Source organism: Centrocercus urophasianus, unplaced genomic scaffold (assembly GCF_019232065.1).
Source record: "Centrocercus urophasianus isolate 14NV4802_14NV808 unplaced genomic scaffold, USGS_Curo_1.0 seq_15, whole genome shotgun sequence".
Taxonomy (NCBI): domain Eukaryota; kingdom Metazoa; phylum Chordata; class Aves; order Galliformes; family Phasianidae; genus Centrocercus; species Centrocercus urophasianus.
In genome coordinates, this window is record NW_024884697.1 from 13,850,272 (window position 1) to 13,866,493 (window position 16,222).

General features: G+C 41.7%; 1 protein-coding gene across 1 annotated transcript in view; it reads left to right on the top strand.

Moving 5' to 3' along the window:
• Positions 1-10,703, top strand: part of LOC122158813 (sucrase-isomaltase, intestinal-like) — a 47,450-nt gene extending 36,747 nt beyond the window's left edge. The window contains exons 16-22 of the mRNA XM_042815830.1: positions 119-267; positions 3,167-3,251; positions 5,769-5,825; positions 7,491-7,621; positions 8,410-8,498; positions 9,054-9,155; positions 10,606-10,703. Coding sequence (XP_042671764.1) covers positions 119-267; positions 3,167-3,251; positions 5,769-5,825; positions 7,491-7,621; positions 8,410-8,498; positions 9,054-9,155; positions 10,606-10,703 — 711 coding nt within the window. The remainder of the gene's footprint in view (positions 1-118; positions 268-3,166; positions 3,252-5,768; positions 5,826-7,490; positions 7,622-8,409; positions 8,499-9,053; positions 9,156-10,605) is intronic.
• Positions 10,704-16,222: the final 5,519 nt, after the last annotated feature.

The following is a 16,222-nucleotide window of genomic DNA, read 5'->3' on the forward strand; positions in this document are numbered from 1 at the left end:
ATCCACTTTCATAGGACAATACCAGCAACAGCTTCCCTTTGGATGCATGCAGGTTTCTCTGTTGAATTTGCATCCATTTTTATAACGCACATTGCAAATCAAAGCTTTTCCTTCACAGGCTCAAGACCCAGCAGTTTTTGGAGCAGAGTTTGCCAAGATAGCTCGAGCTGCGCTCCGGATCAGATACTCCCTGCTGCCATACCTCTACACCTTGTTCTTTGAGTCTCACGTCCATGGCAACACGGTGGTACGGTCACTGATGCATGAGTAAGTTTGGAATCTCTTGTCTTTATCCCATTTTACTCACAGTAGTTGAGCTTCTGTGTATAACCAAATTGGCTCCTGCCTGGTAATAGCGATAGCAAGATCATTGCATGCTCTCTCTTAAAAAGAACAATTTTAAAGGGAAATCTAATCTAAATATATGCAACAAAAAGAACTTCTAATATATGTGATGGATATGCATATTAAAATACTGCTTGTATTTGTTTCTACTGAAAAAAGACCTTAGTGAAATAGTAAGAAAGTTCTGGTTTTAGGCAAATATGCAGCCCTCTCTTTTAAAGTTAGGGGTCAAATACCTATATTTTCTGCACTTGAATCGAATCTGTAACATCTGTGTTCTGGCACAGAATATCAGAAAAGCCTCATGGAGAGAAGGCTCCATTTTCCAGTCATCCACGGTATTTTCATTCTCCAATTTCTCACTTGCATCTGCATGCTATGTGTGATACCTACATCTGTTTCCACAAATGGCACAGGAAAACAGATAGAAACATTCAAGTGTAGAAGCAGGTGCACAGAGAAGATTAATAAACACATGCTGAAAAAAATCTCAGAAAATGCAACCTCAGTTTTTGGAACAGCTCTTCTTTTTTCTTTTTGGAAGAAAGTGAGGTCTAGTTTCCCTCTTGGCACCCTTAATTTATTTTCTACCTTCCTTTGGTAAATTTTCTTTTTCAGAATGTGTTACGCAAAGTTGTGAGCAAAAGGAGTGCAAATAACGCATGTGAAAGGCTACTGCCCAGAGCTCTGCCACAGTTCAGTCTTATCAGTGCAGGTTATGTCCTGGTCTGTTTAATGTTCCTTTTCCCTTTAGGTTAAAAACATTTTCGTTAAAGGGTAAGGCATCTTTGCAAATTAAACTGAGATTACTCTAAAGTGCAGAACATACTAATACAGAATGATAATGCACAAAATCTATTTTGCCTACTCAATGTAATGGCTAACTGATTGGTTTTAAAGGCAGTATCCTTCCTCTTATTGAAGAGAGTAACATCTGAGAGCAGTTTGATGGGGACTCCTGTCTTATGTGGGTTTTATGTTCTTTCAAGGGCTCATTTTAACAGTGTTTTTGGTTAATCAGATTTACGTGAATATTGAGAATGACCAAGGTACTTTGGGAATTATATTAGCTAATCTCTGCTAATACTGCATGACTTCAGTGATGTTAAGGCCGCCCATCTGTCCATTCCCCATGTATTTTATCTGTACTCTACTTGGGCTCATCAGAATTACTGAATTTGCTTTTATTTCAATTGTAGAACAGCCTCAGAGGCACCAGCTGAAACTCCTGTTGAGTGAGACTATGCCAGAAGATGCACTCCCACCATTAACTGATATTTAGCTGTAGTACCAGATCGAGGTTTTTACTGGAGGTAAAACCTCTAAAATGCAGGAAGGGAGAGCAGAGTTCAGGAGATCAGCACAGACTGACTACCCAGGTGCCGTCCTAGTGGCCATATCACTTGCTGATATTGTCATAGCTGGAACATGAAATTGCTTAAAATTATTTCTTATTGTTATTATTTAGTTGTGATTGCTGTTGTTACTTAGTAAGGATTTCTTACTATTTCTTATTAAGGCTCCTTGGTTTAGAGTGTCTGTGCAAGCAGAGAAAGTAACTGAGATGCTAATAAATGGAGAAATGTGGGCTGTAGAGACAGAACTGAAACAGAATTTTTGAGGTCCAGATGATGGAATTTTACATCGAATCTTTCTGTTTCTTGTAACAAACAGAGGACAACTAAGAAACTGTACTAGCTCTTCAGGTGAAGCTGTTATTCACAGCCATGAAAACAACTCTGGTCAGGCAGAGTCTCCAAGCAATACCTATTTCATGCGGTCATTTCAGATTTTTCATTTCATTTCAAACATTTAGGTGTTCATTTCAAACAACAAACAGGAACAGAATCCCAGTAGATTCCTGTGTATGTTTTAAGTGTCTCCTGCAGAGGCTTTCATTTGGTGAACCAGAGATGTTGGCAGCTTGGCTGTCCAAAAAGACCTGGGGGTAATAATCCATTACTGTGCTCCTGGAGGGGAAAGCTCTGCTTAATAGCCTACCAGGGGGGAAGTAAAACGGCAGAGAGGCTGCTATCTAACTGTGGGAAGCATGGAGATGGAATGCAGCATCTTTCATAGATCACGAACACGCTGCGCTTAATGGCTTGTATTTTCAAAATGGGAGAATTCATTTGTTTGCTGAATTTGTGGTTGCTGTAATTGCAAAAGGAAGCAGTGCTTAGTGAGATGTTGAGATGCTTCTTCCCAAGCTCAAGTAAGATGATTGGCTTACTTCTTGATCAGATTTTCCCCTGAAACTTCCCACAACATAATGCATTGAAACAATATTCTAATTTTATTACAGTGAAACTAAAAACACTGAGAAGCTGTTGAGAGGACAGAAAAACGAACATATTGCATTTCAGGAACCTGAAGTCCAGGAGATTCCTAAGCACCTCTCAGGAGGAGATCCACATTCTCTGGGCAGCTGTGCCAGAGCTCAGCCACCCGCACAGCACACAAGTGCTTCCTGGTGTTCAGGTGGCACCTCTGTGTGCCAGTGTGTGCCCCTGGGTTCTTGTCCTAGCAGAATCCAAGCTTTTTTTTCCAAATGCATTAGATCCTAGAGCACAATGTTCTGCCTCTTCTTTTCTCCCTCTTCTTGGTTCTGGTCTGTGGCTTCCATGAGCCCAAAGCCAGCCTTCCCCTGTGCAGTGTGCCAGCTGCAACCATGCATTGCATCCTACCAGTCCCAGAAGTGGACACAGTGCTGCTCCAACATTAAAGAAGCAGATTTCTTGTGGCAGACAGTAATGCTGAGACATGTTGCAAGTTTGATAAAAATGTGATTTAACAATGTGTGTCTCTCTTTTGACACCAGATTTACCTCTGATCAGCAGACTCATGGGATAGATACTGCCTTCCTTTGGGGACCTGCATTTATGGTTGCTCCTGTTCTTCAAGAGGCAAGTACCATAATTTAAAAATGCCATCACACAGGTATAAAAGAAATCTGCTTAGGGCATTCCATGACATTCAGGGAATGTTTCCTCATATCTATCCATTTCTTCCTTGCTCTGTCAGCTTGCAGAAAGCATTTCAAGACAAGCCCAAGTAATGTAGGGATGCCTGGCGCTGGAAGTGGGAGGATGCAGTTTAGGGCACAGCATTTCCCTGCTGCTGGGCACTATGCAGGTGTAAATGGGCAGGACACTGTCCCTCATGCTCCTACATCTGTGCTGGCAGCTCCCTCCAAGGGCACACGCAGCAATAATTGCTGGGCGAGGGAGAAACACAGAGGTACTAAAGCAAATTGGTTTTGTTTTCACTTTGTGCCCACTGTGTTTGGGAACTGCAGCATTTCAAGCGCCAGTCTAGGTGTTACCCAGAACCACATGCAAACACAATCATTACAAAATGATGACAATGTCAGCTGCTGATATAGCAGATTTCAAAAACCCAGCGTTTTCCTATGGTTGTGCTGGCCACATGCTGGGGCTGGGGAGTAGCTGCTGACCTGGACCCCAGAACAGAGCTGCAGGTGGGTTTGCTCTCACTGCTCAGCTGAAGCAAGGGTGGGCTCCTCTCCTTGCCTGCTGATGGCTGCTAGCAGGGTGCAGCCTGACAGGAGTGCCAGCAGTGTGTAGCTGAGCAGGGCAAGCACCTTCATGTGATGTATCCTGGAGCAGTTTGTGATCAGTATGCTGCCAGAATATCTGAGACATCTCCTACCTGATGCTAATGATCAAACACAGAAGCAAGCCATTGCTTGGCACATTTTTTTAATATAACCCTTGCACCTTTGTGAATTTAAATTGCAACTCTAGTTCCTTCATTCCAGCTCCTCTGTGGCACTTCATTTGTCAGCCCTTCATCTTCATGTTCCCCCAGGTTTCTAATAGCTAGTGACTGACACGAAGATTTCACAGGGTCTCAGACCAGCAAGGTGATGAATAATGTGGAGAAAGAGGGCAATGAGCCAGAGGTTGTTTCCTGCAGATAAATAAATGAAAAGGATCATTATAAGGACACATAAAATGATAGAGAATCTAGATTAGTGATTCTTCGTGTTTTTGGAGGACTGCAGCAGAAAAGAAGGCCTGGTGCTGGTGGCCTTATGGGGAAGCAGTGCTTTGGGAATGACACCTCGCTGGGTGTATGGTGGCAGCCAGGGCTTGTTCCCACAAGCAGGGCAGAGGCGGCCTGCGGATCCTTCACCATGGTGTCACCAGCCACCAGTGGCTGCAACAGGGCACACACACCTGGAGAAGATAGATACATCTTCTGTTAGAGGATACCATGGGTGGCTTTCCCTCTGCTCCTTGAGACATAGGGAACAGCCATCACAATGAAAATGGGGAATGTCCTTACTCCCTGGTTGTTACTTAGGGCCTCGCTAAGGCAATTAAGAGCCAGATGGCAATCAAACACTCCTCTGCCAGCCAGAATATCCAGAGCTGTTGTAACAATGCTGAATGGATCTGGGGAGAGGAGCATCTTGACTTTATTGAGATTTCTCTCAGTCTTTCAAGGTGTTTTACAAATACTGTCAGCTGGCAGTTGATGAGCAGACAGGGTATGCTACCCCACACTGCTTGCAGAGCTGAGGCACTATTCCTTCAACATCCAGCACTGCTGCTGAGGGAGGCAGGCCACAGGACAGGACACTCTCCCAGTTTAGCAATTACCATGTTCTAATACAAGATTTGCATGCATTAACAAATCAGCCATTTCTTCATCCTTTTGTTGGTTAATACGAAAAACAATCCCTGTTATGGCAAGCAGTGGCCATCTCGCTGCTCTTTTCCTTGACTGTTCATATCCTCCCAGGGAAGGACCATTACTCTGTAAAGCAGGCATCTGATTCAAGAAACAAAGTCAGTCTGTTTGTGAAATGAGCAGCTTGTGCCCCAAAAAAGAAATACGCTTTGATTCTGACTTTTCCTAGAGTGATTAATTTGAAGTGCCTTTGGCTTCATTTTGTGTATTAACACGATACCATTCATGCTGCCAAATAAAGTGTGGCAGTTGTGCAAATAGCAGTTCATTCTCTAATATAATTTATCTACAACTTTAAATGGTTGCAAACAAAGCGAGCATCTGTGCACCCTGCTTGCAGACCTTTCTCTCTGCCTGTTCTGCAGGCAGTGGGCCCTGCAGAGCCTGCCACAGGGCCCACTGGCATTGCTCAGATCTTATGTCTGCAAGCCATGGAGCTGTGTTCCAGGCTGAAATAACCCTCTAATATTGACTCATCCCACTGAAATGCAGTAAAAACCCCCAGACGGGATAGGGTCATCTATTTAGCATTATAGATCAGCCAGCACCAGTCCATTGCTGTGATAATAATTCAACCTTCATAGCTTAGATTTTATGTTATTAGAGGACTGAGTGTACATCTACCCATGCTCAAATATAATAAAGCTAATGTAATATCAGAAATGTAAAAAGAGACAGACTTAATCATTTTATAACAATTACAGGGAGCGAGATCAGTGGATGTGTATTTCCCTGAGGCAACATGGTTTGACTACTACACAGTAAGTATTTTTAAAATTCTGTTTCCTACAGTTTTACAGAACTTAATATGTCACAATTCCAGCAAAATAACTTTTAGCAATGTTCAGCAATAATTTTACCTCAGCATCTGTGTTTAAGAAAACTGGAGCACAAAAGTCGGCACCAGGCTAGCTGGGAGAACAAATTGCACTGCTTTCAGTAGTGTTTTGTTTTCTATTTTTGGTTTGCAAAGCTCTGAAGACTCAGAGAACCGACTTTTCAAGAACAGCCTAGAAATTCATGACACTGTCAAGATTTCTTTTCTTTCTGTTCACCCTCACTGCATGCTTAAATTATTGTACCCAAATCCTCCCCTGTGTAAAAACAGACAGAGACCTGAGAACGTGCTGCCAACAGTTTTGTGCATGGGGTTTTGCACATGCATCATTCTTGACAGAAGGCATATTCACAGAGCATCATGAGGATCCCTCCAGAAGATGCTTCCAGGAGGTGCAGACTGAGCTGCTCCATGGAAGAAGCCAACCCTTCTAGCTCCAGGTCCTGCACAGCTCGACCACTCAAATGCCAACCCCAGTGCTGTGGTTCCCAAAGGGCTCAGCTCTGAGCTGTGCTCTGCTGAAATACACAGGATGAAACCAGCAGTGGGCTCAGCAGTAGTTAGGTTGATGGTAAGAGCTTTGGAAACCTGAGCTCAGGAGCACAAGGCTGCTGCTAGCTACCCCGGGCTGTGCTGCCTGAGCAGCAAGAAGGACAGAGATATTCTGGAAGGAAATTCGGGCTTATTTTTTAACTAGAGTTGCTCTGGGCATCTGCAGCATTTGGCTGGTGTCCTCAGAGGGTGTTCATCCAGCTCTTTCCCTTTTCTACTTTCATAAGGCCATGGTGCCGTGGGGTTTGACCATTTTGCTCAGACCTCCTTGCCACTGTTCTCCCTGTGCTGGGGATGGCATGGGGACATCATCCTGATGCACTTAGTGTCTCCTGCCTGTGGGGCATGCCCCATGTATTATCAAAGTGCAGTTCCCAGCACTTGGCACCTGTTTGCTGTACCCACAGTTCTTGTCCAGAAGTAAGGCTGGATATAGCCGTAAGCTGTAATTACCATTGACAGGAGCCAAGCCCCCTTGTGATCTACTCTACTGACACCTGGTTTGGAGGGATTAAAACAGAAAGAAATGATGGAGAGGATTAATCCCAGTTGCCTACAGTTTCCATCTTCAAATGTAAAAGGAAAGGCTTGTCCTTAAAAGAGAAGAAAAACCTACAGTTTCCATTCCCCAGTGATTATGAATCACTCACCTTACATTGAAATGTGACAGTTTCCATATGCATAAAAAGACGAAGCAAAGGCTTCTTTTGCTTTTTGCTTTGTGCCTTGATGAGTTTTTCTTTTTTTTTTTCTTTCCACAGCATACAGAGTAATGATACCATTTTTAAAGACGCTTTCATTCATGACGGTTGTGTCTTCATGCATATGCATCACTGCAGGGGCTAAATTCTCTTTCATGTTAAAAAAAAAAAAGGAACTGGAATAACACTCCTGAATTCTCCTTTTGTCTCTATTTGAGAAAAACCAGTGTATTTGAGATGAAAATACATCCTTTGGTCTTTTTTTTCCAGCAATATATGATGACATTATTGCCCAGTTTTGCATTTTTTTTTAACTGTGTCAATTTTTATGTTAGGGTAAGAAGATACCAAGTACCTGGCACAAGACATATGCTACTGTCTACGCCCCACTGAACAAGATCCCTCTGTTCATCCGTGGAGGCCATATTCTGCCAGAACAGGCTCCAGCCTCAACAACTACCAAGAGGTAAAGTCATTATCCTTGTCCGTTTTCAGAAACAGCACCATGGGTCAGACCCACAGCCAGCCAAAAGGCATTAAAAAAAATGTGGAAAAGAGGCTATGTGCAACATCTAGATGACCTCCCAGCAGATAAGCACGGTATTTTTATCCCATTCCTTGCTCTGTTGGATTAAAGTCACCCCGGAGGTGATTCACGTCATTGCTTGCACAGCTGAAACTCTACAGCTTTACTGGGAGAAGCTTTGTACCTCTTGCTGCTATACTGACCAGCTGTCAGCCATCCACAGGAAACATATGCAAGGGGAAAATGCAAACCTCTTGTCCTTGGATGAATTCATCAAATGCCACTGGCAAGATGGAGATGCTCCAGTCTCCATTGAGGAAGATTGTTTCCCCACACCCATGCTAACGTGCTGGTCTCAGGGCTGATTCATGCTGAGAGGCCAAGGGAGCAGGAGAGGAGGGAGCAGTTCCATGTATGACTCAGGCCAACTCACAGAGAAGTAGCCTCAGTGATTGGCCACCTCCCAGGCTGCCCAGTTGTCATATGTGAGGCCATGAGACAAGGGGAACTTGGCCATCCCATTACTTCAAAAGGTAGGCAGTTTCGCACTTCAATTAAACAAGGCAAGGTAAATTTTCATCATGAGCTGTTTTAGGTTATTTGTCTGTGTGGCCCTTTTTGTACTTTGAAATGAGAGATAGTTGTGTTAAGAAATTTTTGTTAAATAATGTGTAATGGATGGTGGACAGAAGCCTGTACTGAAATCTCTTCTATGTGTTTGCCTACAGCCGTCTGAACCCATTTGGGCTCATTATAGCCCTGGATGAGCATGGAGAAGCTTCTGGGTCCCTCTTCTGGGATGACGGTGATTCCATCGGTGAGTTTGATCTCCCATAAACAGGGTCTGCACAGGGCTCCCCTTGGCTGCCTTCCCAGCGGTTCAAAAGTACTGACTATTGCTGTACACAGCCAGGATGCTGTTCTGGGGCTGAATGTACAGGATGGCAGCAGAATACTCTGGAAGGCTGAGGTACAGTACATTGCATAAAGGGAGGACCCAGGAAGTTCCACCTGAGCTTGAAGAACTTCCTTACCTTAAGGGAATGTAGCACTTGTTCCAGGTTGTGGTCTCCTTCTCTGTAGATATTCAAATCCACCTGGATGCTTACCTGTGCAGCCTCCTGCAGGGAACCTGCTTTAGCAGAGGGTTGGACTCGATCTCCAGAGGTCTGTTCCAACTTCTTTGATGTTTCGACATTGGAAATGGCTGCTGTGCTCAAAAAGGCAGCAAACCTGACAATAAGAGTAGAGGAGATTAAACAACCCGCAAGTAATCCTTGTGAGACATCAGCCACTTGCTACAATTAAAGTGAACTGCTCTGGTTTTTTTCTCTTTCTTGATATTAATCCTCCTCGTTCTATGTTTTGACAGATACTATTGAAAATGAAAACTACTTCTTGGCTAAATATACATTCAGCGCAGTAAGTAGCAGTGCACACAGCACCTACATACTTGTAGCTGCTGATCAGTGCAGTAAGACACTGATATTTAACTTTCCTCTGAATAGCATTTTCGTTATAGCTCAGCCTTTTAAACTGGTAACCTACCTCATGTTTTCGTTTGCAGACAGCTACAGCCATGAGGCTGCAGTTTTGTGTTTGCCTCGTTGACTGTCCTAGTGACACACCATTAACATCCCTGGTGTGATATGAATTTGAAAATCTACTTTTTCAGCTCAAATATTTCTCTTGAGTTGCATCTTCTGTATATGGGGGATGTTTTCCTTGCCTTCCTGCTGCCAGCACTTTTTATTTTATGGGTAGGAGAGGGCATCAATTTTTTAGTTTTGATCACACCAAGCTTGTATTTTCTGTTGCATGGGTTACCCTGTGGAGTAATTCAGCAAGCCACCAGCAGTCTGTAGTGCTGGTAGATGCTTTGTGAAGCTCAGAGTCAGGGCAGCACTGCCTTCCATGTACTGTTCTCTTCTCACGCATATCCTGAGAAAGCTAAATAAAAAAAACCGTCAGCCTGGGCTTCAACACAGAAAAGTACTGTAAAATGAACCCACTGGAAACTCATTAAATGCATGACAGCAAGTTGTGGGAGTTACTGAAGAAAATCTTAACCTACTTCAGCAATCTATACAAATTATATCTCATCTACAACTCCAGTGTTTGCATACGCTGTGGCACAGTTTTCACCTAAGTTGTCTTACAGAAAATCTTCAGAGGAGTAAAATCATGTAAATACTTATGATGATATTGCTCTTAGAATGTGTTTCCTCTGGGAGAAAGAACAAGTAGGAGTAAGCCAATGGGATTTGTTATGAAGTCCTGTATGTATGTGAGGCATTTTTTGGGAAGTAAAGCTGCTTGTTTAGAATTTAAATTACATTTTTAATTTATTTTCCATGAAAAAGCACTTTTTCCTCTTAAAAAAGAAAAGGGAGGTGGATTTTTCAACAGCAAAAAGGAAGAAAAATCACTTCAGCTTTTTGTAGTCTGTGTATAATAATTTATTGCAGAGAGGCTAAAGAAAAAAACAATATCCAGTTTTATATTAAATTCTGGTCTGTGTGAATTAGATTGTTGATTTACTGGCGTTTCCATTTCTCATTGCTCATATTTGACTTCTGTTGTAAATCCAAAACTGAAGTCCCTATCTGCATTCCAATAATCTCGAATGCCAATTTTTTATTATATGTTTATAAAGAAAAAAGTCCATCTCAAATAGCAAATTGCAGAAATATGAGAAACATGTTGAGCATCTTGCTGTATGTTGCACACTTATATATTCCTAAAAAAAATAGGGATGAAGAGTTTAATGACCTCTACTTTTAGAAAAGCACAAGGTTTTGGTCCCTCAGAGATTAACTGGTAAGGTATCACATCACATAATGACAACATTTACTCTGGATCCTGAGAGTTTTGTGGGTAACACTGCAGGGGTAGACCCTCTCTTTTATGTTTTCATTTAACAGTCAAGAAGTCTAAAGGAGAATTCAGGATTAGTGCAGGCACTGAAGCCTTAGAGAATGGTTCCAGCCGCCTGCCCTTGCATATTACCTCGCTGCAGTAGATGCTTCAACTCACTCGTCACTTTCCTTTTTGGTACACACGATGGCCAAGTGACCTGAATCAAGCTGCCTCATGTGTTAAAACTACTCATCTAGAAAAATACATGAGTTCTTTTTTAAAAACAGGTCCAATTTTAAGGAAAAAATGTTTGAATAAATTGATGAATAGATTTTATAGCACTAGAGCAAGATGGCAAGAGAAGAAGTCATGACTGATGCTCAGAAGTGCAGGAGAAAGTCCTGACTGCCAGCCTCAGCTCCAGGACTTGCTTGTGTTCTACATTTACAGGGCTTTGAGTGCTACCTGTATGGTTCCTAACTCCAAATTGAACCCAGGGCAGTTGCTTTAATCATGCTAGGTGCTTAGGGAGGGTAAAGTCACTAATTTTCCTGGATTACCACATCTCAGTCTCTCCGAGGCCTTGAAGGAGAATAGATCTGGACTCACTCAACCTTTCACCATGCACCACTGAAATTACAAAAGCTAATATATGCAAAATATTCCATCATGGGCTTCTCCTTGGCATCTTTTTAAAAAGTTGTGATTGCACAGCGATTCTTCACTTTCTGAGCAGCGTAGTTCATCTTTATTTCCTTAACAACTTCAGTCACCTAACAAGTGCAATGATACCTCTTTATTGTTGTATGGGTAATTAATGTCACTGGTGATCCAAATGAATTTGTTTAATGACTTCATACATGCTCTTGGTTTATCCCTAAGCACACGATATACAGTGAATTAGAAGCAGAACAAACACAGCTCTTTGAACACGTATTCCTTCAGCGTCCTTGGGTCTGGAATATGTGTATCAAAAATGTAGGACAGAATAGAGGCAAAATATCAAGCAAGTGATGCTTGTGAAAGATGGTAACCATTTAAAGCAGTTGCTGATGTTGATTAAATCAATCTCAAGGTCACTAATTGAATCTCTGTATCTGGATTTTGGTTTTGCATGTGCTACTGTGCCCTGTAAATGGGTACAAGAACCAAATTTGTATTGATTACAAGTAGGAAAACAGGCCCAAGAAGATTCCAAATAAATGCTGTAAATGCTATTTTGTTTCTTTCCTTGCTAGCTTACAATGATACACAAGACCCTTCTGTGTGAAAATTTTCTTTTATGTTCTCAGACTTCTTTCTCTACACTGGAAGACATACCTTGGTTGACAAAAGTGATACTACAACAGTAGTGGCACACAAGTAGGTCACCTCCAAAGAGATGTGATAGTCCTAAAATGTTCTGTGGTTTTTTTTGAAGGGACACCTGAAGACAGAAATACTTAAAAATGGTTACCAAGGAGCTGACTCTCTGAAGTACAACAAAATCACCATTCTCGGCCTGAAGCTGAGACCTCATGCCGTTGCTGTGAACGGAAGGGCTGTCCGTAGTGATACCTTCTCCTATGAGCTGAATGGGGTAAGAGCTGTGCTGAGGAATTACGAAAAATCTTAGGGGAGTGGGAATAGTCGATGAGTAGCAATATTTCCCATCAACAACTTCTACATTTGCAAGTATAAGTGGAGATTAAGTACAACAGTCTGAATTTTAGAAAAAAAAAGGAGCTACAGAAAAAGTTGTTATGGGAAACGTGAATCTTTGTTATTACAGCTACGCTCTTTCTCATGTTTTTAAGCTAAAAAATAATGAAAAGAAGATATACTTCCACAGACTAGGAGAGATGTTACCTGTTTTGTGGGCGTTATCATCATTCTGATAAAATAAGAAAACCTGTCAAAGTTATTAATCGGTTACTGAAAAGAGCTGGCGGAGATACTTTTGTACAAATACTTGGCATCCATAAGTGAATGCAAAGTGGCTGGCTCTAATGAGCACCCCCCTGCCATCAGAGGAAAGAAAGGCAAACCTCTGCCATGTGTTTGAGCTTCTAAGGAAGTTGTTGCAGCAGTGAGACAGCAGCTGCAGTTTCAGTGTCTGAAAATGAAAAATCACTTCTCCAGCCTCAGCAACCCAGGTCAGTGTCCATGGCTTGCTTGTACTGTGCTGCTTCTTTAGTGCCAGCAAGGAAATGCTGCACAGGAGATGGGCAGGACAGCCCTAACACACAGTTCCAATTTCCTTTACCATGGAAGAATAGAGAAAAAGAGCAACACCAAGTAAAATTCACTGTCTCTGGTCACTTGTTCCCTATGTGTCACCAGTTATGTGTCACAGCTGAAATGCATGTGGTGCTCAGGTCTGAGCCTAGAGAACTCCCAGCACTGCGTAGCGCTGATCACTGTCTCACTGCTCTAAGATGCAGAGCTGAGGCAACAAGCTGTGGATATTACATCTTTTACTCTACCTATTAGGCCTAATGATTCAAGTTTATTTGTAATCAAAGAGTGATCCTCATTATATGAACTTGGTTCTAACATCTATTTTATTGAAGAAATCTGTAAAAGAAGAAAATTGCTGAATAAATTTCTGCCATGGAAAATCATAAAAAACTCACTTTCAGAGACAATGTCATAAAATAAGTGTAATCAGTCTTACCTCCAGGGAAGAAACTGTTTAACAGCCAAACTGCCTCTAAGCAAGCTGAAAGCAACATAAATGTGGCAGGGTAAAGAAAACACTCCATTGAGACATGCTCGAAAGCACCAGTCTCAGAGATCCAGATGATAACTGCTCACTAACAGCAGAACATAAAAAAGATGATTAAGAAAGAGCATAAAGCTTCTCACAGAAGTATCATTTAAAATTTGATTAAAGCACAAAAGGTGATCTTTGTGACTTTGTGATTACTTCAAATACCACTGAAAAAAGTCACCAGGCTGCTGGAGCAGAAGTCCAACCTGAACAAAATTTAATACATTTAAATTAAACTGTAACCCAGACAAGTTAAATACATTCTTTTCACTATTGTAAGAGATGTAGTCAAGCCTCTCCCATCATTCCTGTATAGCCATTGTAATGCTGTTGCCTATAAACCTCTCAAATGAGAATCTCTCTAAAAAAGCAAACAAACCAACCCAAAAAGCATTAGCAGCCTGGGTTTAGATATGAAAACTTACAACTCCTGAAATTAAAAAAAAAAAAAAAGAATTCTAAATGTCAAATTTGCTGCCTTCTCTCAGGCTTAATGAGATTACATGCTGCATAATAGTCTAACAAGCACAAAGATTATTTGAAGGAGGATAGTAGGAAGTAGTGCTTCTACTGTGTTGCTTTTGCATTACAGAAAGCAAATTTGCCTAGAAGTATTGTTTAAGTGCATAATTGAGCTGTAGTTTTTTGTACATAAAGAGAAGCAGTTTGCTTACTAATAAGCCACTTTCTCTCTGGTTCATGCAGTGCTACCCTGACATTTGTAATGCCACGGAATCCTCCTATTATTAGGATTGTTTATTTTTTTTTCCCCTGGTAGTACCGTGCCCTGAAAGCCACACGAACTCTCCTGTCACCACAGCAGCAATGCTGGAGGAGCAGTTCTGTGAATCAGGCTCCTGATGAAAATGAAATGCCCTTTGTATAGAAACACTGTCATTTTTCTTCCATGTTTCGTCTGCTGAGGAGCAGAAACTCAGGCTGGGGCAGCCTTTCTGTTTTTCCAGTGCTTTTTTGGTTAAGATTTGGATGGATCTGCAGTATTTTTGTCTGAATCTGGCTCTGAGTTTGAGTACAAGGCAAATAATTCCAGAAGGGGACTTCCTGCTGGCCAAGTAGTCGTGGAGGTCTGTTCCTGAGGGAAGATGAAAATATTGCTCTCTTTGAAGAGGTGATGTAAGCATGGACTCTTTAGAGTCATGTTAACGTGAACTTGTGGGAGGGCTAAGAAATAGCTAAGAGGTTCAAATGGATATAATGCATTTTAAGAGATTATGAATTGTGAAGTGTAATGATGAAAACTGGTGAAGAAGTGAAAATGGAAATTACGTGGGTAGCATAAAATATACCAAATTTAACACAGAACAGAGAGAGTGGCAGGTATCGTATACATAATTTAATATCTAATTCATGTCACTAATTAATATTAAGATGTTGCTGAATTTCTAAAAGGGATGTTGAATTGGATGCTGCCATCAGACGAGCAGTTTTGCCTATCGGGTGTGGTTGAGGGAATCGTGAAGGCCTAAGCCCAGTATCTCCTGTTTTCTGATGGTCTTTATTAAGTTAACCTAAGATTGTTCACTATTTTTTTGTCTTTTTTTTCCACAGAAATTCATTTTGGGGATTTCTGTCCCACTTACTCATGAACTCAACCTGGAAATTTATTAAAATATTTAGAAAATGCTGACATCCGTGGCCCTCAGATATTGACCTCAGATGATTTTAACATAAAGAAGAATTTGGCCATTAAAATGTAGCTGATGCACCTTTTGTCTGCCTTTTTCCTGTGTATTATTTGTAATTCAGTATTTTTTAAATACATTTTTTAATAGTAATTAATGAGCATTGCCACAAACAAACAAAAGCCCTAACAGCTGGACAGCCAGTTTAACTCACATAGCCTTGTCCTTGGAGAGGCCGAGAATGACTCTCTGAAACACATCTCTCCTCACGTTGGGGCACATGGGTCTGCTTTGTACCTCAGCTGCTTCTGGCTTGCTTGGGAACAATCTCCCAAGATCATGAGGACCTCCAGCTCATAGTCTCTGCAGTGCTGCTGTTAATTCCATTTATGATATAAAATAGAATCTGCCATTTACTGGCTGCTTTACATCTGGCAATAATCCCAGACTACAAAATCTACAGCTGCAGAGACCACTTGCTTTCGTTATCCATGCTCCAGTACTGTCATAAACACTGCTTGGGTACGTCTTGGGATCCAGCCATTACATGCAGAATTGGTTGAAAACCTGGGGAATTTCTTTTGAGAATCTGATTCTCTCTGGAGACTTTTTCCAGTGTGGGGGTATCTTACAACACATACGGTTGCTTCCCCTCCAAAGTACACCTCCAATGACATCTGGCAGGGGATATACACTATGGCTGGATCAGAACTTCACAAACTCCACTGTTCCAACACTTTTAGCTCTAAGTTATAGCATTATTTTTACCTTTTTTGATATTTATTCAAGGAAACTCGAGTTTCAATTTGCAACAGTAAGAGCTTTCACAGCCGACAGTTACTCTAGTAAAGAACTCGCAAATGGGCTGGGATCCAGTGTAGGATGCTGGCACAACCCTTCCCAGCAGTTAAACTTCTCTCAGAGAATTGCAGGAAGGCTAGACTTCCCCAGGCTTCTCAAAGTGTTTGTGACTCTTCCTTCTCTCATCTCACGTTGCAAGAAATACAGAAAACCCAGATTTGGCTTTCAAAATTCACCACTGAAAAGTCTCAGCCACAGCATACTGTCCCCTTGAAGGGTTCACCACTGCTTACTTTTCAATGGGAAACTCTTCACTAGCCTACTGACGTTAGTGCAAGTCTTTTGATAAGAATGAGAATCGTCTCAATTATCTGGCTCGAGTACTGCATGGCAGAGTTCATCCAGGTGTTTTTACATGAACACATTTATTCTGGATTATCCAGGGCCACAATGCAGAAGTAAATTCCCATTTCCTGCTCACTGCAG